The sequence below is a fragment of the Toxotes jaculatrix genome, chromosome 18 (assembly GCF_017976425.1).
Source record: "Toxotes jaculatrix isolate fToxJac2 chromosome 18, fToxJac2.pri, whole genome shotgun sequence".
NCBI lineage: Eukaryota > Metazoa > Chordata > Actinopteri > Toxotidae > Toxotes > Toxotes jaculatrix.
In genome coordinates this window covers 10925130-10952618 of record NC_054411.1, presented here as the reverse complement: position 1 = coordinate 10952618, position 27489 = coordinate 10925130, and the positions used below count along the sequence as shown (strand labels likewise).

General features: G+C 40.1%; 1 protein-coding gene across 1 annotated transcript in view; it reads right to left on the bottom strand.

Moving 5' to 3' along the window:
* Positions 1-27489, bottom strand: part of cep112 (centrosomal protein 112) — a 92777-nt gene that overhangs the window by 48961 nt on the left and 16327 nt on the right. Inside the window, exons 9-19 of the mRNA XM_041062754.1 lie at positions 25607-25693; positions 22428-22527; positions 21857-21975; positions 21160-21303; positions 16416-16570; positions 15964-16093; positions 15736-15828; positions 15456-15515; positions 14138-14217; positions 4283-4418; positions 1354-1461 (exon numbers count right to left, since the gene is read on the bottom strand). Coding sequence (XP_040918688.1) covers positions 1354-1461; positions 4283-4418; positions 14138-14217; positions 15456-15515; positions 15736-15828; positions 15964-16093; positions 16416-16570; positions 21160-21303; positions 21857-21975; positions 22428-22527; positions 25607-25693 — 1212 coding nt within the window. The remainder of the gene's footprint in view (positions 1-1353; positions 1462-4282; positions 4419-14137; positions 14218-15455; positions 15516-15735; positions 15829-15963; positions 16094-16415; positions 16571-21159; positions 21304-21856; positions 21976-22427; positions 22528-25606; positions 25694-27489) is intronic.

Below are 27489 nucleotides of genomic sequence, written 5' to 3'. Positions count from 1 at the left end.
GTATTTAAAATGTTTTTTTTTCCTCCATAAATGTCATAATTACAAGCACAGCTGTTCAACCATACTGTAGAGCAAATCAGTAACAGAGAGGAGTGTCTCCAGTGTTTGCTGGAAATAACACTGGCCTTATATCCTCCACTTACAACAATCTACAGTAAATTACACGCAGTGTAAACTCCATCTGGCCTGGAAATGAGTGTTAGCATGCTTATTACCAGACAGGCAGAGAGCTAGTTTGCTGCCTGGAAATCAATCATGTTGTGGATACAGATGGGAAATAGAGATGATACACCAGTTAGTCTTGTATGCTCTCAAGGCTTATGTGGTGCCACATGGTCATACTGTATCATATGGATATGAGTAGATGGAACTTCCTTTTTTTTTCTTTAAACATCATTTAAAGGAAGAATTAAAGAATTCATGATCTATTTATTATTTTACAGCATACATCTTTTATCCCATTGTGCAATTATTTGCTATGCAGAGCTGCATGATTGTGTTTATTTTGTTGAAGCCATTTTAAATTTTATTTTGTATCTTATATACAACTAAAGTATGAATTAGGGGATTCAGAAGATAACAAATCATTAGTCTGAATATTAATCAATTATTGTTGCACAGAGAAACACAAAAGGGTCACTGAAGATAACACTGCGGGAAAACTATAGCATTGTCTAAAGAGGTAAGATTAGATTTAATCAAATTACTCACCCTTTATGGCTAAAGTATTCAATCATATTGTTAAAGCGCACAGCAAAAGATACAAATCCTGCTGGCAGGCCAATGAGGTTTAAGTGAAATATAAACTACACTCCCTGTATCCTACAATGGCACTGGCTGCCTCAGATAATATCCATGTCTTAATAGAATCCGATGCTCTATAAGAGACGTCTTCCTATCAGCAAGCTAGATTTCAATGAGTTGTGAAAATGGTTTCTAGACTCCTAATCGAAGAAGAGTGACGGAGATGCGATGATAAGGCGACTGTGCGTCTGCTATGCAGATTGCATTAGTTTTCAGTTGGTAATGTTTAAAATATTTATTGAGCCGCAATCTAAGCTTAATCTAAAGCGTGTCCCTTATCATGAGAAATTAATCAGGCAGAACAGATGGGGAGGAATAACAAGACGATTCCAAATGGAAGTCAGTCCCCTTGGCTCCAATGGGCCAAGTGTTCAATGATAATCAAGAAAAGATAACAATGTGATGATGATGAAGATGGAAACAAGAGGAGAATTCTTCCCCCTGGATACTTCAGCAGCAAGGAAGCAACAAAACTATTCACACATGCAGATACAGGTAGATAAAGCATGCTGTACACAGATGAATATAAAGTTACAGACTCATACAGACCTGCTGCTCATATTTGTGTCTGAGTGCATCAAGTTGCTGGGAGAACTCTTTGGCCTGGCTCTCCCTGAGGGACTTGGAGCGGATCAGGTCCTCCTCTACCTTCTCCATCTGAGGGAATGAGAGTGGAAAAAAAAACTACTATTATGCTGACTGACTGAAAACAAATCAGCATTCAAATACATACAGTACAACACGCTTGTGTAAACCGTTTCGGCTGGGTTCACAATCTGGAATACATTTATGTTGCTGTAAACTAGACAAGAGAAGAGAAATTACTCAATGTGTCGTTCAAGATTCTTTTCAGTGTTTTCACTATTAGTTTTAGTTGATGGATTCTAATGCACTTGCAAAAAACATGCATCTGCAGCAGGGTGATGTTGCTGTAACATTTTTATTTTGATTGAAATTAATGAAGTGTCACTGGGGAAGAAATATAGTCAACACATTATGTGTGATCTTATTGTAATGATAATTCAAATTAAACATTAAATATGTAATACCAGTAGTTCAAAATAATTTACATATTTATAGGTGAAGGAAAATAACTGCATTTCAAAGAGAGTATAGAAGAGAGTCATGAGCTTCTGGCTCCTTGTGGACTTGTTTTTCTGGAAAAGAGGTATTTGACAATATTTCTGCTATTTATCTTAACTTAGCTTCCTTGCAGCCTACCGCTTTCATGTTTTCTGTTCAGGTGACAATAATCAACAACAATTGGAAATGTAATTTACTGAAACGCCTCTGTATCTGGGCTATGCTGTGTGTAACGCTCAGGAAATGCTAAATGTGTTTTGATTAATCCATTTAAAATGCTGAAGCCTTCATTGAACTATGCATGCAAGAGAGATTTGATTCCGTATGCTGGTGGTGCTTCTTTTTTTTTTTTCTTCTAACCAAAATAGGGCATACTCTTTCCTTTAAGTGCAGTCTAAAAGTGGGATGCTGATTTTAAAATGAGGGAAAGATAGACAGAGGAAGGGAATGATACAGATAATCCATTTAGATATAACACCATCTACAGACAGAGGGAGGGAGAATATGATGAGAGGAAAGATGGACGGATGAAAAAAGAGAGTAAAAGCTTCTTTTGAAGTACTTTCTGTAACATTAAAGCCTTAGCAGGAGAAAGTGATGGAGCAATGCACAAGAGTGGTGGAGAGAAGTAGGAGAGAGGAAAAGAAGGAGAGAGGATGACAGGGATGCAGAAGAGACTGCTCTCCTCTCCAGTGGCTTTGATGTGGGCTGAGGATAAAGTCAGATTGGAGATTGGGATGCCAGGGGCTCAATGGGGAAAGAAGGAGCGAGCAAGAGGATGGAAGGATGAGAACAGGACAAAAGTGTAGGAGGAAGAAGAGGAAAAATACAGCAATACAGACATTTTCCAAGCATTGAAAAACGAAGATATCACTTGCTGAAAAAAAAAAAGTAGCTCTGCATTCAAGAAGCAGGAACAAAGAAGAAAGTAAACCTAGGTTGTCTGTCTGCGAATACAAAAATTAAAATGTGTTCATTGTAGTGGCTACAAACCAAAGAAAGCATGCCCTGAATGCTCACAAAGTGCCGTATGTGCAGGCCACTTTTTGGCTATTGAGCTTATAGAAAATATAATTTTTTTGAACTGGCAAACAGTGGCAATTCAAAAAGCTTTTTTTGCTAAGGGAGTCCAAGCTTCTGCAACCTTTAATACAGTGTTTTTTTCCCTTGAATGGCAAAGGACATCTCAGTTTTTTAGGTGCCTTGTATGGAGTTCAACAGCAGGCATCACAATTTATCTTCTATTACATATCTAACCATTTCAGAACTTAGTCTGGGGAAATAAAGAATGATCTGTGTGCCCACAAACATCCATGCATAAATTTGACTCCCACACAAACTCTAATTTTCTTACACTACGTGTGCCCCCTACATACTGATTAGCTGAAAAACTTCACTAATCAGTGCCTAAAACTCGCTAATCTCCCTAACATGCATCCCTGTAAAACATTCAGGCCCACAGTCAATGCTGCTTTGTCAACCCAACACAACACAACACAACACACAGTATAGCCATAAAATGCTTAACAAAAACGCCTATAGCCAAACTGACTTTTAAGATGGCATCAAAAGTTTACAGCTAAGTGCATATTGATTGGAGAACTATTCTAATAAGCAGCAGCCCACGTAGTGTGGAGGGCTAATCGTGAAGATGGCCTGACGTACTAATGAGTCTGGCTGCGTAATGCGTATGACCTGTTCTCCATCGAAACCTGACCAGCCCACGTCATGCCCACCGAAAGGAAGCGAGGTCAGTGTGAGATCGTGGAGAAATGAATGCAGCTGCTTAATGAGAAGGATTATAAATCAATTCATTCATTTGGAATGAGTAATTGAGTGAAAATGGCCTGGGGATGATTATGTTCTTGGCTCTTACATATAGATTTTTCAGTATACGGGCAGTTAAAAGGTGCCAGAAAAAGACCCACGATAGGATGCATTCGGCCTAATTGTGCGAATCATTAGACAGCCGGAGTGAAGGAGAGGGAGAGCGATGGAGAAAGAAAGACATAGACACAAGGAATTCAAGCACAGCCAGCGTGGCGCCCTACTGCATCTGTGGTCAGGCTGTGTTTCTGCAAGAACAAAAAGTGCGTGTGTTTGTGTGTGTGTCTGCATTGTCTTGGTTACTGCCAAACAGCTCACTCCCTTTGTGGTAAAGCAAGCATGAAAGGGGGTTAGGGTCAAAGTGTGTATGTGTGTCTGTGCTAATACATCTATTCTTGACACATACAGTAACAGAAAACAGAAACTGACTGGATGTCCAGAATGTACATGTGTAACAGAAAACAGGTGTGCATGGATACAGATTAGTATTAACTAACTTGCATTGTACATTCAGTGTGTGATGCTTTTTATGCTTTCATGCATGTACGTGTGTGTGTGTATATCAGACCTGGAGTTTCATGTCAGCATAGGCCTTCTCAGAGCTGAGCTCCACCTGTTTCTTGAACTGCTCCAGTGCCATATCTGCCTGCTGGATCTGCTGCCTTTGGCTCTCCCTGGCTCTGTCCAACTGGCTCTCCATCTCCCTTCAAACCAAACACACACACAGAAATGAGTATATGTAGTCATAGAAATGCAATTGCAGGCCAGGAATCCAGAAAAGCTTTTGTTAAGAAAGAAAGTAAGTGAACTTTACTTTTACAGAACTTTTTAAAACAGTAGTTATAAAGTGATTTCAGGAAGGAAGAAAAGTAAGAGAGAAAATAGAAGATGGCTGTAGAAATATATGTCAAAAAGAAAGCATCTGTTCTATCTGCACACACAAGACTTGTACTTGTGGTGGTGCTACCTCTTGATACTGCACCGAAAAAAAAGACAATCTCTTCACATGCTGAATGAAATCTTTGCAGATTTTATATGACCATGAACTATTTTTGTCAGTTTGGTTTTATTATATAGTGCAGAGAATGTAGGAAAGTCATTTTTAGCATACAGTTCTACAGTAGCTATCCACTCACTTCACACACTTTCAACTTTGTGTGAGTGTGTGAGTGAGTGTGTGTGTGTGTGTGTCTTCCATGTAGGCTTGCTGCAGCTATTGCTGGCAAATGTCAGGTCACAGAGTTGCAAGCGGAGTGGATTGACAGGCATACTGAGAGGGACAGCCTCATACTGAGAACTGTCAGAGCCCAGCCAGGAGGCCCAGCCACCACATCATATACAGCAATACCAAGCAGCTGTCAAGCCCTACCCACAGAGGGTGTGTGGGGACAGGAGTGTGTGTCGGGGGTTGGATGAATAGAGGGTAGAAAGAAAGACAGAGCTAGGAGTGAAGGAAACGTATGAAGGTGTTATTTTTGTAAGTCACCTGAGAATTTACAGGTAGCAAACTATACAGTAAGACAGTGATAACGCTGTAATGTCCCAAACTTAATTTCATTGAAAAGATTTACAAATTGTAGCTCAGAAACTCACAATACAAAACGTGTTTTAAAATGTTAAAAAGAAGAAAGAGAGAAAAATACCTCTAAAATGAATATACAATGTCTTGTGATAAATACTTAAAAATGATTAAAAATGCACTGAGTATGACATTAAGAAACTGGGGTTGCTAGATGACAAATACATGTTTTTAGATGTAAAATAATCATAATAATAATTAATCATAATAATAATTAAAATTCCTTAAAATAAGATGAACTTTGGCACGCCTGTCCCCGCTACTCATGTATAATACATGGTAATAATGTTAAGGGTGCAGCTCACTGAAAACAGGAGTGCATGCACTGCTGAGACTTTCACAAAAGTTCCCACCGAATGTGCAACTCCGAACTTCAACACAACAGGCAGCACTTTTTTAGGCAGTGAAGACACAACTCCCAGCATCAACTACTGAAACCTTCCAAGACCCTTCTCCTGATTAATGAACCAAGATGACAATTTTATTTTTAATATAGTGTGAAGTATGTAGAGTACTGTGTGTATGTGTGACTGAATGTCAGCGCGCTTTTCTCCTGCACCTTGTAAATAATATTCAGTGTATGTGTAATTATTCCCCATGGACAGACAAGCAGAACGACATATTAATTTTTGTCTATTGGGTGAGACTTTAAACCATTAAGAAGTACAACTACTACTTAATTACAGCAGGCACAAAACGGGTGATGAGGGAGGACTAAAACGCTGTTCTCCACACATTTATCTGTATTTCACAAAGCAGGAGGACTGTCAAGTGTGTGTGAGTGTGTGTATGTAGCAAGTAGCACTATGAACATGCAACTGTGTGCACACACCTACAGAAACACACACATCTTAAGGAAACAGAAAAAAACTATACTCACTGCCTGCACACACATTGACAAAGTTCACATTTTTTGTTGAATGATTAATCGCTTCCCATAGTCAAAGCTATAACTTTAAGTGTTTATAAGGACAGAACATTAAATGGAAAAACAGAAACACAGAAAGACAGGGGAGATAAAAACAGCAAAAGGAGGCAATAAAAAAGCAAAGAACAGAAGCTGAGGATTGAAAAAGGAATGTGCAAGCTTTCTCTCCTCTTTATAGTGTTCTGTCTCTTTGTAATTTTGGTCTCTCTTATGTCGGACATCAAACGACAAAGAAATTGTTTTTTTTTCTCTCTCCCAATTTTGTGTACTCTGTAATTATTAATCAGTCTGGTTGCATGACTGCCTTCCGGGCTCAGACAGACACAAAGGATATGTGGAGACGATGGAAAAAGACAGAAAGAGGAAAGAGAGAGAGGAAGATGGAAAAGAGGATGTCACAGAAATAGCAAGTTTTTTAAACTTCCAAAGCAGAGCAGAATTGAATTGGGTGTGTGTCTCGCTTGAGAGACGACAGAAGGCGTGTGCATGCGTGAGCGTGTGTGTGTGTACGCACGTGCGAGTATGAGGGCCTTTGTTCATGAGCCACAATCCCAAACTCTGTGTGTGACTGACAACTCTACTCAAGGAATGAACTATGACTAAGTTGGCTGCTGGGCCTATACCTCTGAGGATACACCGAAAAAATTCACTGCAGCTAACTTCAAGTACGTGACAGATTGAAACATATTATGCTCTAAAGCTGAGGAGAGCAGGTAAACACATGGCACCTTCAGTGTTTCCTGGGAAAATAACTGTGTTTGTGAGTGTGTGTTTCTGTGTGTGTCTGAATGCGTGTGGTCACTCGAGCGGTAGACAGTGTGTCACCATCAATAACAGAGCGATGAGGGTGAGATGAGAGGACAGAGAAAAAGAGTCAGGGAGGCCTGGCAGGGAGAAACAGAGAGGGAAAGGAAGGAGAGGGGTGCCAGCGCCAGGGCGGCCGGTTGGCTTTAAATGGATCTCTGGTCAGAAAAGTGGAAGGAGAGGAGGCTCAAATTAAAGATGTGCCTTCTCTAAAGAGGAAGTCCTCTCATCCCTCAGTCCTAAATGGCTGTTTAAAGGGGAGGAAGAGAGGGAGGCATGGAGAGAGGAGTGTTTGTGCTAGAGAGGGTGAAGGAGCTTCCGCCATCCAGCCGCCTGGCAGAAAAGGAGGGGTGCAGGGATGCCGGCATTTTCCGGACTACCCTGACCACACAATGCCACGTGCCGCATGTGTGTGAGTGTGTACCATATGCTGGATATACAGAGACAACGAACTTACTGTAAATAAACATTCACATAAAGTTAATACAAGAGTACACATTAAAGTCAATGCACACAGAAGCAACTCTAATTGCTTATGCAAATATTCTTTTCATGCAAGTAGAGTATTTAAGAATTGTATGGGCAGTGATGTGGGTGGAGCAGCGCAGGGAGAAGACTGACAAACAGACTAGAATGCACACTTGCATGTGGATGCCTCTGGTCTCTAGTATAAAAAGACAGAGTGTGAGCGTGTGTGTACACGTGGTGTGTGCGCAAGTGCATGCGAGTGCCCGCGCATCTGCGTCTGTGAGCTCATCCAAACGGAATGATAACGAATCCACAGACACATCAAAGGGGCCTGGAAAAAAGAGGGAGCACATAAAAAGAGAGAAAATGCAAAACTGAAATATTCAGCGCCCTCTGAAGAAAAAATAAAACAGGCTCGGTTTTCATCCGCATCCCCAGAGAAAGAGAAAGGGAGAGAAAAAAGACAGAAACAGACACAGAATAAGAGACAGACCACAAATAAGTGAACACAAAAGAGAGACAGCACAAGGGCAAGAAAATATTAAAGACAGAGAGAGAGAGAGAGTTGAAAAGAGAAGAGTAGAAAACAGAAAATCATTGAGCTTGATGGCTTTAAAACTGCCTACAAATGTGGCCTGTTTATACACAGCATTTCACAACAAGATATGAAACCAAATGGCCACATACACATAAAGAATGAGGCGTCATTATTCGTATCTTTCACCAAAGGCAACATCAGTACACAGCAGTCATCTGGGTACTTGCAGGGAACAGTTTCCTCTTGAGCTAATATTGCTAGCAGCTTCTTTAAAAATAAGTTAAAATAAGTTAGTGTTACACAATCATGGATTCTCAAATCAAGCTTCACTTTTACAACCTTTTATCTTAATTTTTGAGCATTTATACCAGCCCCAAAGATTTATTTTCAGCAGTATAATATAGTGTTAGTCAAAAACGAGAGGACACTGCAGAGGGAAAAGAGCTTAGTGTCTTGCTCAAACAATGGTGGACATTTCAAGTAATCTTTATAAACTGTCTCCTATGAAGCTTATGTGCTCCAATGATGGGGGATGAAACCGGTGACTTTTCGTCACGCTAGTTAGCCAGATAAAGCCAACTAAACACCCTAACACTGTACAGGTTTGTACTTCTCTTGAATTCGGTTACTTTCACTCCCGGAAAAATTAGTGAGTTATTTAATATTTCTACTCAACGATTTGCTGCTTCAGTATAGTTCAGACATGTTGATATGCAGATGATATCTATTGTTTGTATAAATACAACTCAAACTACAGCTTCAATCTCGAGCCAACAATGTGTGTAGTAAACTATATTTTCTATTAGAGGATTGGACAGATTGAAACAGGGGTTTTCTTACCTTTGCTGCGCATTTAGATACTATTTAGCTTCATGAATTATGCAGGCCACAGAATAACAAGCTAAATCAACTAGGCATGAGTCCCTAAAGTAATCATACTGTATTTACATATCTTGAACACTATACAATGGGAAAATGAAGCTGGGAGGTTTTTAATGAAACAGTGAAAACAGCTAAATCTGACTGAAAGTAAGCTACCTTACTCTGACAGTGTCAGATTTAGTAATGTGTGACAATCATGTAGGCATGGCAAGATGTTTAACTTCATTACAGCATGATGTGTCATGCTGTAATGTCAATCAAAGACAATATTATAGTGATACAAGATACTGCAATGATCAGATATGACATATTATCTCTACATTATCTGAATGACTAAATGCCTGGATCGCTATTCTTTTTTTTCCCCCAGAGCAGAAACTCATTATCTGTTTCATTATCTATCCATTTAATTCAAAATTTGAAAAGATAAAAGAAACACTGGCGAGATTTTCTTTACAGTATCACACATTACTGCAATGATACAAGCTGGTAAATTTTTACACTCCTACTCATTTTGAACCTTAAAACTAAAACAAATGGCTGTTCTTGTTGATTTTTTTAGGTTCTTGCTTTTCTTTTTAGCATTTAACTATACTTAGGAATAATATAAAACCTATAAATGGCTTTTTATGCTAAGATCATGTCTATAAGTCAGTGTAGATGCAAGACACTGGTGACGATAAAGCATGTTGCAGGAGTATCTGAGACTTTAATTGTCCTTTCCCTCAGAAAACCCTGACTATGGAACCCAGTTAAAGAGCTCTTTACAATTTAACTTTTGTCAAGCCTGTGGTATTGAACTGGCGCTTAACCCATCTCCATCCTCTCCTTTCGGTGCAGTTGCCATGGGAGTAAATATTGAGCCATGGTGAAGCTTTTCAATATTCAGGATCCATACCTCCACCTGCTCCTGCACCTCAGCACTAGCTGGGGTTGCAGGCTGTGTAGCCTCTGCTCAGCTACCTCTAGTCCCTCTCTGGACCACCACCCCGTTTCCCTACATCCCTCCTGTCATGGGAGAGGAATGCTGAGAAAGATAAGACCACTTCAAAGTCACACACACATATAAGGTATGCATGTCTACACACACATGAAGTAACATGAAACAACATGCTGGATGCATCCTACACCTTTAAGAGTAGAGGGCATGTGAGCGTGTGGCCATGCATGCACAAACACTACGAAAGAGACAAACAATGACACACAAAGAAACACACAGGTTTAGTTAATAATGTGTGGTTTTACTTCTCAAGGAAAAAAATAGGAGTAAAGCAAGAAACTTTATAAATGAAGGAGATTATTGAGAGAGTACAACAGTTAGTGTAAATTCTACACACCATGACACATCCCGATAATGACAGTGTGAGTGTGTGCACTGGTTTGTCCAGGCACTGCCACAGCCACAGCCAGTGTGTAGCCACTCATAGGGGCGAGCACACTTTCCCTCCAGCTGCCTACAGCAGATGCTGCTTCTGCCACTTCAGACTGTAAACGATCAAACTGAGAAGAAGTTACCACTGAGACACAGTCAGAGTCTCTACAACCCTGCACCACACCTTAGCAGACACATGGTTTTGATAAAGCCAGTTGAGTGCCAAGCTGCAGGAAGGAGGAATGGAATGGTATGGACGACAACGTGGAAAAAAAATATGACAGGCTCTTCACCGAGAGATAAATACCGTAATCTAGAAATAGACCGTCTGTTTTTCTTTTTCCCTACTTTAGCCATGGTCAGGTGGTTTTCTGATGTTTTTAAATTGTGATTTGGAGGTCATTGTTGCAAAAGCAGGCAAGCTGTTCCCCAGATGAGCTCCCTCTCTCTTTTTTCTCCCCCCTCTGTAGTGCATCTCTCCATCTCTATGCTAATGCCCTGTAATGATCTGAGGCACGATGGGATGAAAGAAGAGGAGAGAAACTTGTTCTCTGTACAGCTTTGTAGTGCTTTCTGTTGTTGTTGCTATAGTAACACAGACCTGGAACTGAAATTGACGCAGCAGTGCTTATTTGCATGGCAGGACAGGGTGATTTTCTTTTTATGCTGGAAAGAAAGAGTGGGTGTAAACCGTGAAAAGAACGGGTGTGGATAACAGCTATATATGCTTCATATAAACAATGATAATCAGAACTGCCAACTCTTTCATCATCAGTTGTTGTGCAACCCTCACACAGAGGAAATAAAATATACAGTACATGTAAACTGTTATTAATAGGTCTATGTTGATAAGTGTTTAACAGTAAATTGTATACATCAACACGCACACACAAAATACATATCAGAACAGAGCGCACATACCACACAGTATCTGGCACACGGAAGGTATGTTGAGGAGTTCTACTTGTTTAATGTTATTATCCATCCTCCCATCTTCACACACACACGCACAAACATACACACATCCCTGCGTGCGGTCTTGCTTTGACTTTGAAGTTCTCCTGGATCGCCTTTAAAGGCCGTCAGTGTTGCCACGGCAGCAGGCAGGTAGCAGACATCAGACTGCTTAGTGTGTGTGTGTGTGGGGGGGGGGGGGGGGGGGGGGGGCTGAGTACTTAATTAGCTAAGAGCCCAATGGGCCACTTGCCGTTTCTCAGTGTTTAACACTAAACGAGGGAATGACTGGCTCGTTACTGATACTAACAACAAGGATAATTTATGCACAAATGGATCTGTCTGCTGTGTTTAAGCTTGTCCTCTGTTACCGGGCTGACAATGACAAGCACAAACAATAAGGAGGCACAACCATCAATGTCCCTTTGCGATCTTTATGCTGAATACTAAACACAACCAAGCTGCAAAGTTTCTTTTTATGTTGTTTAACATTGACAGAAACGCAAGTGAACAGTAATAGTAACCATGTTCTACAGCTTATTACAAATTCTTCCACACAATAAAGATTTATCCTTGTTTTCACAGGCCACTAAAACACTAAGAGCCTTGGGCAATTGATGAGGACACAACAAAAAGCAAATACAGCCATGCTCAACTCATTCTTTTCAATCCACTGTGTCTGCGTTGCTATTATATTGTGACAAACAATTGAAAATCTCTCAAGGGGGGTGATGGCACTGTGACTAGCCTTGGTTGTGTATGGCTGGAAGTGAAGATGAGGTTGTAGAATGTGTTCAATTGTGCAGAACACACTCCAGTTTCACCAGGGAAACTGTAATCTGCTTGTGACCAAGTAATGCGGTTCTGTATGGGATTAATTACCCGGTGGAATGTACTGACTGGTTGGTTGGCTGATTGGCTTGAGTCTGCAGAAGTCTAGGCTGTCAGCAGAGTGTGTTTGCATAGTTCTGGAGGGATGGGAGTGCTAGAGCTAAATGGTGAGGGTATTCATAAATATCCAAAGTGCAAAATATGAGTTCACAAACAGGCAGAATTATTATTATTTGGATTATTACTTTGATTAATTCTTTTGTCAATAATTTTATTTCCCTGTATAATATTCCTGTAATAATCCAGTAGGGGTTTAAAAAGCTAAATGCTCCACTATTTTCACCTAACTCACCACTAATTTTGTCTGTCAGCCCTTCAGTTTCTCGCTGAGACTAGAAAAGGGACTGATGAGAGGGGTGAAACTTAACCAAAACAGTAAAATTGTGGGCTGCAAAACTAAACTAAGCGCTGAAAGGAGTTAAAAAGATCTGTGGAGATGAGAACTGCAGTTGGGTGATAATTGTCTGAGGGTTTAACACTAAGAGCAAAGCCTTTTACATTACACAGTCATTTGGCCAATTGCTCATGCAGCTTTTTTTTTTTTTCCAATTTAAAACTTCACTGTATTATTCTTAAATTTTTAAATATTCCTACCATAACCCATGTTTTTCCTGTATGACTTTCATTATCCTGTCTCACATTAAGTGTAACATTATGTCTGTCAAAAGCTAGTAGCATTTTTCTCATTTGTCTCTCAGTTTATTATTGTAGGGACCATTTGATTTATAGTAGGATTAGGTTTGGTAGTTTTCTTCCAGACAACACAAATGCCTGTTACATTTGAAGCTCTGATCTGTAAGACTTCTCCTCACAGTTTCCAGTCTCTCAAATCTAACAGTGCTACTCAGAGTTATAAAAAAGATCAAAGAGAGCGTGCAAGGATTGGCTTATTAAAGCCAAACTCCACCTTAAATCAGAATTCATACACACTGCTCTTATGATCAAAGACTTAAGTCAGTAGACATAAACAACTCTCTAACACAGTTTGAAGCCACCAAGTCAAGGCTAAAATGTGTGAAACTAATAATTGTAAAATAAATATCATGCTTCACTAACATGATATATGTTGGAAATTTCCTGACCAAAGGGGGTAAATTTCAGTACAAACACTAATAAAGTAGAAAATTTGTCCACATACCTGTCAAACAACCCTGGGCACTATCACTGTGTTTATGTTTTGATATTATTAGTTTATGATCAGGTTTGTGCAGTATCGCATTTGCACGCTAACACACACACACACACACACACACACACACACACACACACACACACACACACACACACACACACACACACACACACACACACACACACACACACACACACACACACACCTCGTGTCTGACTGTCTACCAGTCTGTTCTATCTGTAGGATCCATTGGTCCAGCTTGCTACTATCTATGTCAACTGCACACATCTGCAAAACACACACACACACTCACACTGGCTGACAAGCTGATGGTGTGCCTTATATCGTTGTGTTCAACACTTGGCCAGGAGTTAAGGACCACACACACACACACACACAGTCAGATTTTACAGAAACAGATTTTGTTTTGAGCTCATTCATTTGATTAATGTGTAAATTATGAGATAAGTCAGAATATATGGTGTATATCAGTGAAGATATTTGTATTCAGACTAGGACTATGAACCCTAACATTGGGCGGTGTTTCCAAAATGCAAGCCATCAGAAAGCTGTTGGTGAAAGCATCTTGTTTTTTGGGGAAAAAAAACAACACCGCTGCAATTCTTCATACCAAAGATAATATCAAGGAGGAGACGTTAATAAAAGTGCAGCAGCAGGATTGGATTAGACCGATAGTTTAAGTCTCCACAGTCTAAAGCAGTGTTCTAATTTACAGTGTCTTGGGGTTTAAACTTTACGATCAGCACTAAATAAATCTGAATACTAATTCAGATTTTGCACTGACATGATAACACTTGAATTTAATACAGTTCATGGAACAAATAACACTTTTGGATTGGCCCTTCTCACTGTACCTGAGTGCATCTTCTAGTTTGGCTATCTTCCTCTTAGCCTCTGATTTCTCCTTCTCCACCTCGCTGTGGATTGCTAAAAGCTGAAAGAGTGTGTGAGAGAGAGAAAGGGAGAGTAAACGAGGGAGGGAGGGAGGGAGGGAGAGAGGGAGAGAGGGGGAGAGAGAGAAGTTTAAGTGAGTGCAACAGCAGACGCCATCAAACACCACTCAACAAAACTCTCCCGTCTGTGACCTTGTTCATCTGGTCTCGTCTCTTCTCTCTATCACCCCATCAAAAGTACCATCTGAGCCTATCTGCCTGCACAGAGGGCCTCTCACTCTGGATCTATGGCAGCCATATGTCCAGATACCATACTCTGGCCTCCTTCATGTGTCTCATTTAGAGATCTACTAACGTGGAAAGAGGAATGTTTCCAGCAGAAACAGAAAGGAAAATGAACAACTGACTCCTCGTTCTTTCGCTGTTTTCATCTCATGTCATCTTGTAGAAAGAAAAAAGAAAAAATGAAAGGTGGAAAAAGATGCAGGTTGATTACAAGGACGGAATAAAAAAATATATAAAAAACAGACTATGTTTGAAGAAAACACAAAGACTTCAAAACCAAACTTTCTTTTAGAGAAGTTTAATTTCAATTCTCCCTGACCCTGAAAGTGCACAGAGGCCTGTTAAGTTCTTGCAGATGTATGAGACAAAGGGGCCCGTCTCTGGGTATGCCAGTCTGCCACCAACACACACAATGGAATTGTGGCACTTTGAAGATGACCCAGGTGCAGTACAGTCTTTAAATCTGATCTTCAACCAAGAAGTCTGGCCTGGTCTGGACCAACTCAAATCATTAACAATGGACTCTGTACTCTATGGTTTATGACTATGCACTATGGCTTTGAAGAGGGTCCCTCAAAAGTAAAGAACTGGGTGCAATTAAGTGTAGGCCTGGGTACACTGACAGTGCACGCTTCAGACAGAAAAATGTCCCTTTTAAACGTCCTCTTTTGCAGAGTGACTCAGTAAGTTTATTTGGATTTGCTTACGACACCCATTCTCAACTTTCTTTGCTTGATAACTCTTCAGCTAAATTATAAAATTCCCATCCTCCTTCATCTCTTTGTCCAATCTTACATCTACCTGTTAATCACAGCTCTAACTTTACGAGACCAGACATAAAATCTAAAAGTAAGGGGAACCAAAAGGAACATGTGACTCCGTGCTTTGATCTCTGCTTGACCGTAATCACTTTGTCCAGGGCTGTTTTAATGCCACGACAGAAGCTATGGAGCTCAGTGGATCGGTTTTTCTGAAGGCGCTAGTTACACACTACCTTTCTCTCACAGTTGATCTGTAGTTCATCTTTTTCTTGTTGAAACTTCATCTCTTGATCCTGAAAGAAAGAACAAGTGAGATAATATTAAATACTGTGACACGTTTGCACATAAACAATGTATTGTGTGAAAGCCTAACTCAGACACACTGGTTTTACTGCAGTCACAACAGAAGAGATGCATACTGTTAGTGTACAGATGAGTTATACATGCAAACACCAAGGCGTGTACACATATGCACATAAAAATACACTCACACCTCCACCAACCACAACATACCCTGACTTGCTGGTGTCTTCGATGTTCACTGTCCTGCAGCTGCTGTTTGAGATGAGCTACAGTTTTCTCCAAGTCTTCTATAACCTCAGAGGCCTGGACGAGGGAAACAGAGAAGAAAAAAAAAAAAAAAAAGGCTAAATTTGGTAAAAGGTTTTGTATTTTGTACTTAACAACAGATTTAGCAAGCAGGTAGTGAGAGATGAGTGGAGGAGATGGGGTAATGTGGACCTTAGCAGCAGACAGAGCATGTTCCTGATGTAAGTGGCTCAGGTCAGTCTCATGTTTGGCTTGGAGCTTCTTCACGGTCTGCTCGTACTGCTCACCCTGCTGCTCCTTCTCCTTTTGCAGCACTGTGGTCCTGAGGACAGTTAAGAGCTTGATTCAGACACTGACCTGTTCCAACTTCCCAGTTAAATAATTAAATGAGTCACTTTATCTTCCCTTTGTGTTACCTTCACCTCTGATAGGAACATGTTATTTGAAAACAAGTTCTCAAGCAGCTTTGTTAAAATTAAGTGCATTTTAACCAGCTAGTAATGGGATGTCTGCACGCAGATTTGATTAGCTCTCCAAATTAACAGTATATGTGTACAGGTAAGAACATTTGTATCCTCTTCACCACTGTACATTTCTTCCCAATTTTATTGCTCTCTCATTTGACATGTCAGACAGTTCCAGACCTTCTGTTGGCCTCCTGAAGTTCAGTGCTGATTGATGCAATGTGTATCTCCAACTGGGCCTTCTCCTGTGTCACCTTCTGACGCAGTGCGTTGCCCTTTTCCACCTCCACTGACTGCTGTTTCACCCGTAGCTCCAGCTCACGCACCGTTTGCTCCTGGATCACATGGGTACACAGAAAGCTGTAAGTCATCAAAAACTAAAAATATCTTCTCTATACAAACTGCACCAAAGGTCAAACCAGCAGAAGCCCTTTCACTGCTACACAGGGAACGATCAAGTTAAATTATTTCTGTCCGTATTGTTCATCTAGTCATCATGGCAATACAGTCTTAAAACGTAATTCTCCCATTTGGAAACCATGGTACCCTACTTTGTAGTATGTAGTATAGTAGTATAGTACAGTATGGAAATCAGTTGTTGTATTGGTTTCACAACATTCCAAATTTTAGGAGTTGTTGGTGGCAATGTTCTGTAAAAGGCAGCAATGTGGCAATAACGGCACAGTAAACTTAAAAATGGTTTCCGGAAAGATGGGCTATGCAAATGTTTTGAGGTAGAAAATGATGAAGGTTTAATTTAAGGAGAAAGATTTAAGATATTTTTGTGCTTTTATTTATAGTTGACAGCAGGGAGATAGCAGGAAAGCAGGAGGAGAGAGATGGGAAAACACATGCTACAAAGGTCCCCAGCCAGACTCAAACTGGGGACGTTACAGTGTATGGATGGTTATGCACAAGAAAACCCAACCGCATTCTTGGAACTTATGGACTCACTTTCCAAAAGCCTGAATGAACTGAATAAATTTTACTCCACCATACACTAATAAATTCCATTACTGCCAAGCTTAGGAGAGAGTTATTTCAGTGTTGTTGTTTGAGGTTTCTGATTTTCAATAAAAAAAAAAGATCAAAGTCCAACTGATGCAGACAGCTTCTTCCGGAACCGTGTCGATGAAATGTCCCCTCTCTGCATACTGTCCCCCAGCATGTGCAAGTGTGTGTGTGTGTGTGTGTGTGAGTGTGCATATGACAACATGGAATGCAGTGTGGGCAGGCTGATAGAGGCGATGACGGGGCACTGATTAAAGATGGAGCGTGCTAGTAGATCTAGATGATGACAGAGTCTGGCGATGACAGAAGGTGGAATGATGGGAGAGGAAGGAGGGAGCAGTGTGTTTGAAAAAGTATGAGAGCAGCAGCACCCAGCAAGGCTGGTGAGAGAGTTTTTTGTCTTTGTGTTAGCAGTGTAGGGCACTGAGAAAAGGAACAAGGGGCCCCTGTTGTGCTAGGGCGCGTGCTGACACTTAGCTTTCTGGCAGGAGATGAGAAGAAGCACCTCTCCATACTGAAGCTGGACTGGGTACACCTGGACACACTCAGTGGGAGCAAATGATGTCCCCTAATTAGGTAATTTGGAAGAGAATTACTAGGTGTTAAGCGCAGACTACACACGCCACATTATGAGCTCTGTTCCCCTTCAGAGATTTAGAAGTGATAAAGTCTTTGAAGATGGAGGAAAAAAAAAAAAAGGAATTTTTGTAACAAAAAATTCATACAGAGTGAGTGATGACCTTTTACAGTTTGAGTGTCAGAACTAAGGCCAGTGACTGGAGGCCTGCATCACTCATCTCCTGAGGATTGTCAGGCTTGTCAGGCTGTGTGCATGCATGCATGTTGTCTTTCAAACACTAGTGTTAGAGAGACAGCAGTAAGTGGAGGAAAAAGTCTCGCATAAGCCACAAGAAATGAAGACAGAATACACAGTGGACCGACTGCGACCATATTTTGAGAGTGTGCTTAAGTTAAAGTTTTTCGTGTTTGCATTCCCGTGCAAGTGCATGATGATCATTAGGTTGTTTTGGTGCCCCTCCGGCACGAGTACTGTGTTAGCCATTGTGGCTGAAAGTAGTATGTTTTCTTCTTCATTGGCTCCGTCGGTCTCTCACTGCCTGCACTTCCATCACATGCGCACTGAAGATGAAACGCACATCACAATTCATTTAGGTGTTACTGTGTTCCAAAGATGAAGTACTAGTAATCCAAAGCTGATTACTTAAAAAAAACATACAAAAAAGTACGGTGGCTAACGCAGTACCTTTGGCTGTGGTACGAATGGAATGCTATGTCGTGTGTGTATTGTGGGCAATGTGGCCCATTCATTGATGGCAACTCTAAACTTGTTACTGGGTCAGTTTAAGCCTGAAACTTGCAGTATGTTGCACAGTGACAGTTAGAAACACTAAACCTGCAGAGACCAATGCATCATCTGAAACCCTGCATCTTTTCAGTGGTTAGATAAGAGTGATTGCTCAATGTGGGAGTATGAAATGGTCAACAAGTTCAACACTGCCCATAACACAGCAAAAGAGGAACTTTCACAAACCCAAAAAAGCACATGAAAAGCCCTGTTTTTCCAAGAGATATTTTTAAATGTTAAATATGATTACGTATTTGTATAAGGCATTGCAGACTTAAGTAATTTAAGTGTTATTAACTATTCTGGTGCTATTATTACAGATATGTGACAAACTCCTTGAAACAAACGATAACAAAATACTGTCTAAACAATCAGCGAAATATCAGCAGTACAAATGAGAAAGATATTGCTACTAGAGCATCACTAACAACTACACAACATCTCCATTATCATTCATATGGATATGGACATGCATGAACTACAGTCATTTGGCTGGTGCAAAACCGAGGCAGATACCGGCTCGTCTTTATTTTCAAACACCTACTCGGTTATTCTATCTGTTCTGCCCTGTGCATAGGTAAGGTCCAAAAATAACATCATCTGACATATCTGAAAGCCCCTTGTGAGATCTCTGATCTGCTCTGGATAAAAATCCAACTAGGTAGCGATGGGAAGATGAACATTCTTCGTTTCACTGTTATTAAACCTGATCCAGTGTGCTGTATTTGAATGAGCATGAATCATCAATCTGGGTTTGTCTTGGCTTGCATGCGTTACATGTGTACTGAGTGAACTTTTCACATTGTGTCCTGGGTATGAACTTTTATTGGCATTTCCACCCCCCACCCCCCCCCCATAGTGAGTACAGGAGTAGTAGAGGCCTAAAACAGATGAGCCCATAGTGTCATTTACTGTACAAACTGGATGCTCATGGCTACACATTCAAAACTGTGTAGGACTCAGTAATTTACAAGCACAAAATGTCTGTGCACTGGATACACTCAGGTCTTCTGGCTGATATCTTAACATTTCTTTACTCCTATAAATAACAAGTAAACAGAGAAAGACACATTAAAAACACAAGACAACCTTGACCCTAAAGCATAAAGCTCAGAGACAGCAATCATGCCACGAGTGCTATAATAACTCACCTGAGATAAAGTCTTTTTGAACATCCTATCCTAGGTGTGTGAGTAGGTCAGCCCAAACTCACGGCAGGACAGCAGCTAATTTAAAACGACAGAGGGTTCTTTTCATTCTCTGGGGCCTCGTCTGTCTTTAATTATTAAAATAGGGGCCTTACCACCAGCCCCGCACTGTCCAGTGTTTGATGCCTTTTAAATATGAGCCTGCTGACAGATTAAGGCCAGGAGCAATATGTGTATATGTGTGATGCGTATGACAGCCCATGAATGCTGATACTGATAACAATACTATTTCTGAAATACTGCATTCAACGGGCCTCTGGTGTTGATGATCCCCACTAATGAAATGTGCGTGATCCCACTTAAAACCAAAGTACTTTCATATGACATCAAAGAAACAGAAAAAGTGGCTGTGGGAGGTGTGTGTATGTATGTGTGCAAGTACATCTTCAAGCATGACCACTGCCATGAGTATGTTTTAATACACACTTGGATCAAAGATCCTTGTAAGCGTGACACATATAAGATATGAGAGTCATTCTTGCCTCCTTTCATTTGAGGCATAAAGTGGCCACTATTTTATAATTAGAGATATGACAGACGTATACACTTAGAGCTAAACAAGGCAAAGGTTTTATGCAAAAAAAATACACCCATCTTGTCACCCAGAATCATGTTTGTTCCAGTGAAAGTCTGGTGTTGGGTACAGAAAATAACCTGCCCACACGAAGTGTCGGAACACTTGAATCTCCTGCTGCTGTAAAGGATAAATCTCCAAAAGCTGCACTCCCTTTAGTATAAAGTGAGGATCACAAACAGATTAAATTAACATGATTATAACAAACCAAAGTCAAATCATGTCACACAAAGTCAGAGTAGAGTTAAAATTAAAATTAAATGATGCCATTTGGAGTCTCCCATGTGAAAGGTTTTCAGTGCCTTTAAATAATGTGATGTGGCGACAAAATGAAAGTTTAACTCACAAAGATCAATATCTAAATTAAATCTAAACCTTTTCATTATGTATTTATTCCCTTTTGGTGTAAGCGCTAACAACTGATGGGCATCTGAAACATGGCAATGTCCCCTAAGCAGACGTTGCTTTTTTATGAGAGGTCACAAATCAAAAAGGTTGGACACCACTGGTTAAATCTTTAACCATGCATTGCATTTTATAAACTCATCATATGGTTTTTTCACTGTAAAATCTTAATTAAAAAAATAACTAGCAATTGTAGCTGTCAGAAAAATGTAGTGGAGAAAAAAGTACAATATCCCCTCAGAAAAGTAGTGAAGTAAAAGTGAAAGCATAAAATGGTACTGCAAAACTGTACTTAAGTAGAGTACTAGAGTAAACATACTACACACACACACAGACACACACGCCTGTTCCTGTACTCACAGTAGCCTGTGATCGAGCATTATACTCAGTCTCCATCCTGGCCAGTCTAAGGTTGGTGTCCTCCAGCAGCTCTTGGATGTTCTCGGTGTGTTTCTTCTGCAATTCAATCTTCTCCTGCTCCATCTCTGTCACAGCAGCATGCAGCTGGAAAGGCAGAGGATGACACCATTTCAGTCATAGATCTTTTCTCTTCTGTGTTTCCATGGTGCTCTGCTTGCTACTTGTGTTTCTATTATCAGTTCTTTTCATGGAATCAATTTCTTTAGACGTGTTACATATCACCTACTCAAGGGGAATAAATGTCATTTATATGGCTGCGTAGGTTTTTTAATTACATTTGAGGAAAACTGTTTCACAAGGTTGCTCATCACACACTAAGTGACCCTGAAGAGATCAGTGGAAATTTTATTAGGATCTTACTGAACCCCAGCAGCGAGATAAGCTAGTGCTATCAAGAGTGAAAACACAATTTACCCAGGACAGAGAGCATTAATTTTTAAGCACTAAAAAATTAATGCTTTCAGCACAGCATGAAAGAATAAGGATTTTTTATATATATATAACAGTACAGCAGGGTCTGGCTGCTTGCAGTGAAGTGGTGCTGGTCTCATGCTATCAAACAGTCTTCCTGTGGCTCAGGGCTTCTTACAGGGGGTCGGGCTGCAGAATATCCTAGCCCTTCAACTTTTCCTCATACCTTCTTCTCCCACTCGTTTTTCAGGGAGTCGGCGCTCTGATCCGACATCTTCTTCAGCTCAGCAATCTGCTTCTCTTTGCTCTCGCAGATGACCTGGGATTCCCGCAGCAGACTTTGAACTGTGGGAGAGCACACACACATACGCACAGAGCAGTCAGGCCCTGCCTCAGGGTATGTACGTAGATGTCCACACATTCAGACACATATACTCATGCTCATTGTTGTGCTGTCAGTAAATCAATGTCAGTAAAGACATTGCTTCTATCTAATGGCCAGTAGCGCGTCTCTCTTTGCCAAGTGTATATGTTTCTCATCAAAATCTTTTTGAGACAGATGAAAGAGCAGAGAGGACAGGAGTAGGAGAGGAACAGGGAGGAGAAAATTAAGCATGAAGAAAAAAGCTCACATTATGTGATTAAACTTTGGATTGAGCAGCACAGCTGGAGAACATCACTCTACACCACTGCAGTCTCTTGTGGAACTGCATCTTTTTGGGCTTTTTACTCTGAGTGTTCAGAGACACTAGTATAAACATCCTCCCAGTTAACCCTGAATTCTTGTGACCTCTCACCTTTCTTCTCCAGCTTACGGATCATCTCATCCGATTCCTTTTGCTTGGCCCGGTACATGCTCTTCATCTCCTCAATCTCACCATTCTTTCGGTTCAGAATCTAAGGAAGGAGTGTGAGATTGTTTTTAAACACATACTGGAGAAGATTCAGTGTTTTTACCACTGAGAAAATTGATACTTTGCATATATTATGATGGTTCTTATTAAAGTTTCTTTCTTAAAGCTTTTTACTCTCACCAGTAACTATCATGGCTATCAACCAAAAGCTAACAACTGAGTTTTACACGAAATATTTAACCACTTGAAGAAAAAGTCTACTAGGAAGTAAACTTAAAAGTAAACAATGCCGGATTCACAGCTTTGAGGAAAGGTATACAGAATGTAAACATTCATTTATTTACAAGAAAACTTCACTGAGTAGATTTAAATTGAGTGTCAATTAAAACAGACAGAAATAGTACTAACAACAAATAAAACAGCCCAACCTGACAAACACAAAATGCAGGTTTTTTAATCTTTTAAATTACCCCCTTCGATCATGTGAACTAGTTTATCTCAAATAAATATAATCAAAAAATTAAAGACTGGGTTATTTATAAGGACATGAAACATTTTGTATGCATAATTCACTGTATGACCTGACAAGACTACATTTTCCTCATGCATATCTAATCCTAAAGAAACTGTGGGATTAACTGAGCGAAATGATGACTGAGTGAACCACCTGTGCAGAGGTGTGGTGAGGCAACTGCATCTGCTTGCTGCTGCCATCTGTGTGCAATTAGTTAAATGAGACCATGGAGAATTTGGAGCTCCAGTATAAATTGACGGTCTAGCACTCTCCATGTCGAGGAAGAAGGTGTTTTGGCTCAGCTGCATAATTCACAAATAGTGTATGTGTATATTATGGAAGGAAGGATGTGTCTGCTGCCCAGTGTGGCAGAAAGCACATTTTCAAACCGTTTCAAAACAAATTCACAAAGGTGGTTTTCTTCCCACGCAGTTTACTGTAAAATTGCACTACAACCCAGACTTTTGTTCACCGCATAGGAAAGATGTGTGTAGTCAACTGTCCTAGCATCACCTTTCCCAATTCTACTCTCACAGTGGAATTAAATCATGTACTTAAAATATAAATTTAATCCTGTTTTTAAGCGTAACTCATAATGGTACTGATATTTCCCATCAAATTAACAAGACAGAATAAACAAACCACTCAAACAATAGATGATGCTACAATTTTCTGGCTGAGAAATTTTTCCAAAAAACTGTCCCAAAGCCAGCAAGACTTCATCTCTCTAGTATTTTGTTCTGCCAAGTGCACTTAGTCGCCAAGCCTGTCATCCTCTGTGTGAATGGGATGGGGGAGATGAAAGAAGGATGGGTCGGCTGGAGCAAGGTTCACAAAACATTTAGGGATGCCCAATTTTTGCCATTTCAACACCCCAGAGAGACTGTTGTCTTTTTAGGGGTCCACCAAACAAGGCAGTGACACAATGTCAGAACCAGGGAGAGTGCACTAGATGGTGGGAAATGACAGCTTTTAGAGTGTCCATTTCAGGCTTTTATAAGCCATCCTAATGCAGGGGGAATCCAGCTTGGATGTCCACGGCTTTAACCAATACCATCACTTAATAGAGTAAAGAGGACTGAACTGGGGAAGAAAACACACCTACAAAATCTGTAGTTGGAACATGAGTACACGTTCTGTTCATGGAGAGAAACAGAAACAAATTTAACAACACTTAATTTGATCCCAAACAAAACACAATTAAAGGTGACCCTCTAATGTTTCCTGGTGTGGTCTGCTGTTAATCTCAGATCATTTGCATGTTAAGAAAACGAACATATAGATGTGTTTCTTCACCTGAGGTTATTAAATGTTTCAGAACTACACACACTGCTGATCCAAAACCGTTAGCGTACAACACTCTGGCCTGTTCTCTCATTACCCTCTCCATTTCAAGCAGGGGGACAATGACCAGTAGCCTTTCAGGAGGCCTATACATTATTCATAAGGACACTAATTAAAACGAAATCTTAGCTTGCCCACCTTCCATCAGGCTCGTTAGAGTGCGCCCCAGAATCACTCCCCTTTGAAGCCATTAGAGGGAATACTGGGTAAAATTCTGAGGAAATTAAATTGGACATAACTCGCAATCTGTATGTAATTAAAGAGAGAGAGAGAGAGGGAGAGAGAGCTAGCTGTCATCCTGTCTCTTGTCAAACACAAAGAAGCCATGGGCATCTTAAAGTGGAAAGAAAATTGGAGTGTTTTTTCTGTTTTATTAAAAGCTTCTGTGGCAGCAAAGGAAAGTCATACCGAGGACGTGACAGATCCCAGGTGCTTGATCTGAAGCCTAACTGATGGGCACCTAGTGTGAAATAAACCAGCTTTACTGCTATTTTCACCAGCTGACAAAGAGCTTTGAAGGGATGATTATTTGTGCGATGGGGCGATGAGAAGAGGACAGACTCGTTCCCTTTCCTTTTCATTAGCCACCAAATGGAATCAAGAGTCAATGATGGGTATTGTAACCCAGATTAACTAGTTTTCATGAGCACTCAAGTTAAAAGACCTTCCTGTCCAGTTTACCCAGAAGACATTCTCAACTCATTCATAACTCCTTTTATGTGTTATTTCTTAATATAAACTGGTAACTATAAAGACTCTGTCATACAGTGAACATCACTCCGGGACCAGCCTAGTTTAGGTTCTATATACTTGCCTTGCTTGAGATGAAGTGACTGAAAAGCAAAGTAAAATTTCTTGGCAAATGCAACCAAAGAAAAGAAGTAGTTGTTCTGAACAGGACCATGCAGACTCTGCCTGGACATCCTTCTCCAGAAGCAATGCAAACATGCAAAGGTCAAATCAGTGCTCTACATGCACCACAGGCTATAAAGTGCTACTTGATGTTAAGTGAATTAATGTGAGATAAGCTCTCACATTGTCTTGTTTCTGGGCATTTGTGATCACAAGAGTATGATTTCATATTCAAATGTGACATATCAATATTTAGCTCTTAAAAAGTTGTCCATGTTCATCACTTTACAAGTACAACTGGACATTTACCTTTTTGCAAACTCTACACACTATTGTCAGAAATAGTGAGATATCCATCCACCACGGTAGGTGGTGATGGCAGTGTTTATCACCTTTCAGTGTGGATTCTTACTTTCTCAACATCTGCATCATGTCTCTGCTGCATCTTTAGTTTCTCCTCCTGGTGCTTGGACTCCAGTACTTTAATCTTCATCTCAATCTGGAAACACACAGAAAACCAAATGTCATATGTGTAACACCATGAACTACTTTTAATTCTTTAGTGATTCAGTTTTTCTTCTCAGGTATGAAATGAAGTCTGTTCGAGGAATGATGTCTTATTTATTACAAGGCAATATGAGCAACATATTATGTTCTAGGAAGTTAAACATTGAGCTCTGTGGAATTATTTTTAGAGATATGCTTTGAAAAAAATCATATAGAGTGACAGGATAACAAAGATAATATAAATCTAGATGAAAGAAGATACACTGTGTCCCGTCTTGCAGCTGATGATGAAATAAAGCACATTAACATTTAAAAACATTTATCCATGCACAGAGCTTCAAAAACAAGTGTGAAGCTGAGATGTAGTCAACCCTGTGTGTGTGTCTGTTTATGATAAAATCTTCAGTCAGTTCATAGGAAGAACAACAAAGTGAAAGCCTGTGTGCTTGTGTACATGTACTTGCGCAGACACATTGCAGGTAAACAGGGGGTGAGTGGCTATTTTGATTTCAACCCACTGTTTTCAGAGGATCAAAAGTTCAGTGATGTTGTGTGCATGTTGAAGCAGATCTCCTTGAGCTAGAGGGCTTCCTGAAGTCTTCTATTTTGAGCAAGAAAATTACAATCTATTTTTCCATCGCCTATGGTCTTTTCTATAGAAAATGAGTCATTTGTGATTACTGGAAAATAATCCTCATAACTTACAATATTATTCACAAATAAGGCCTGGTCTTGTAAGGCATTGCATGACAGCATTTATCCGCAGAAAGACAATAATACTAAATGACAGATTAGAATTTTTCAATTTGCTGCTAGATTTTGCAACTTCATTCTTTACTTGTTTTCACATGTTTCTTAAAATCTTTTTCTATTTCTGGTGACTCTTTCAAAAATACAAAGGGAACCTTTGACAGGAAGACGACTGGCCATTTGCTTTGATGTCGCGACTCATGTTTAGTCACTGTCTGTTCTGGTGTTTTAATCAACCCTGGAGCACGGTGACAATGTTCTTTCTTTGAAAGTGTGGTTGTGTGTGTGAACATGTCAGTGGTTAACCACGTCCTGAGGCTAGCTCTTGTTTGTTCTAGTCATCAAAACAATTAAGTAGAAAATTCCCACGACTTTACTTGGCACAGTCAAACCACATTAGATCTTCTCTTGTCATAAATCAAAGAGAAGCAACTATGATGATGTCCCAAATAAAAATATGATCTAATTACAGTAGGGCTGAAGTGAATAAATATTGATCCAATACAATAAAGATATCAGCATCATACTGAATGTTAGAGCAAAAAGTGTGTATCCATGCTTTGGGATTGACATGGTGGAATCATTCAGGATCAGAGCTTAGATTTTGTTAACGTGTTTGTATACTGTCTTCTAGATGCCTCTCTTCATTATTGCACTTGAGCTACATTTACACACTGAATCCTTGACAAAGCTCTGTTAAGTATTCCGTCTCTTTATTCTTTGTCTTTTTTCTTGATTTACTGCCATTTCTTGTGCAATTGAGGGGACCACAGGAGACCTGTCAGAGTAGAAAGGAAAAAGCAAAAGAGAAAGATAGAAGGAGAGAGATGGCACTGGCAGTGATTGAAAAGCAGAAGAGTACGTGGAGACCCGATTCTGCCGGCACCCCAAAAAATAAAAAAATAAATAGATAAAAAATTAAAAAAAAAAAAAAAAAAAAAAAAAAAAAAAGAAGGCACACGTGGGGGTGTCATTTTCTCATCCTCTCTTCAAATGCTCTTTGGAGAAAGTTTGTCAAACTAGATCAGGGGTGTTTGA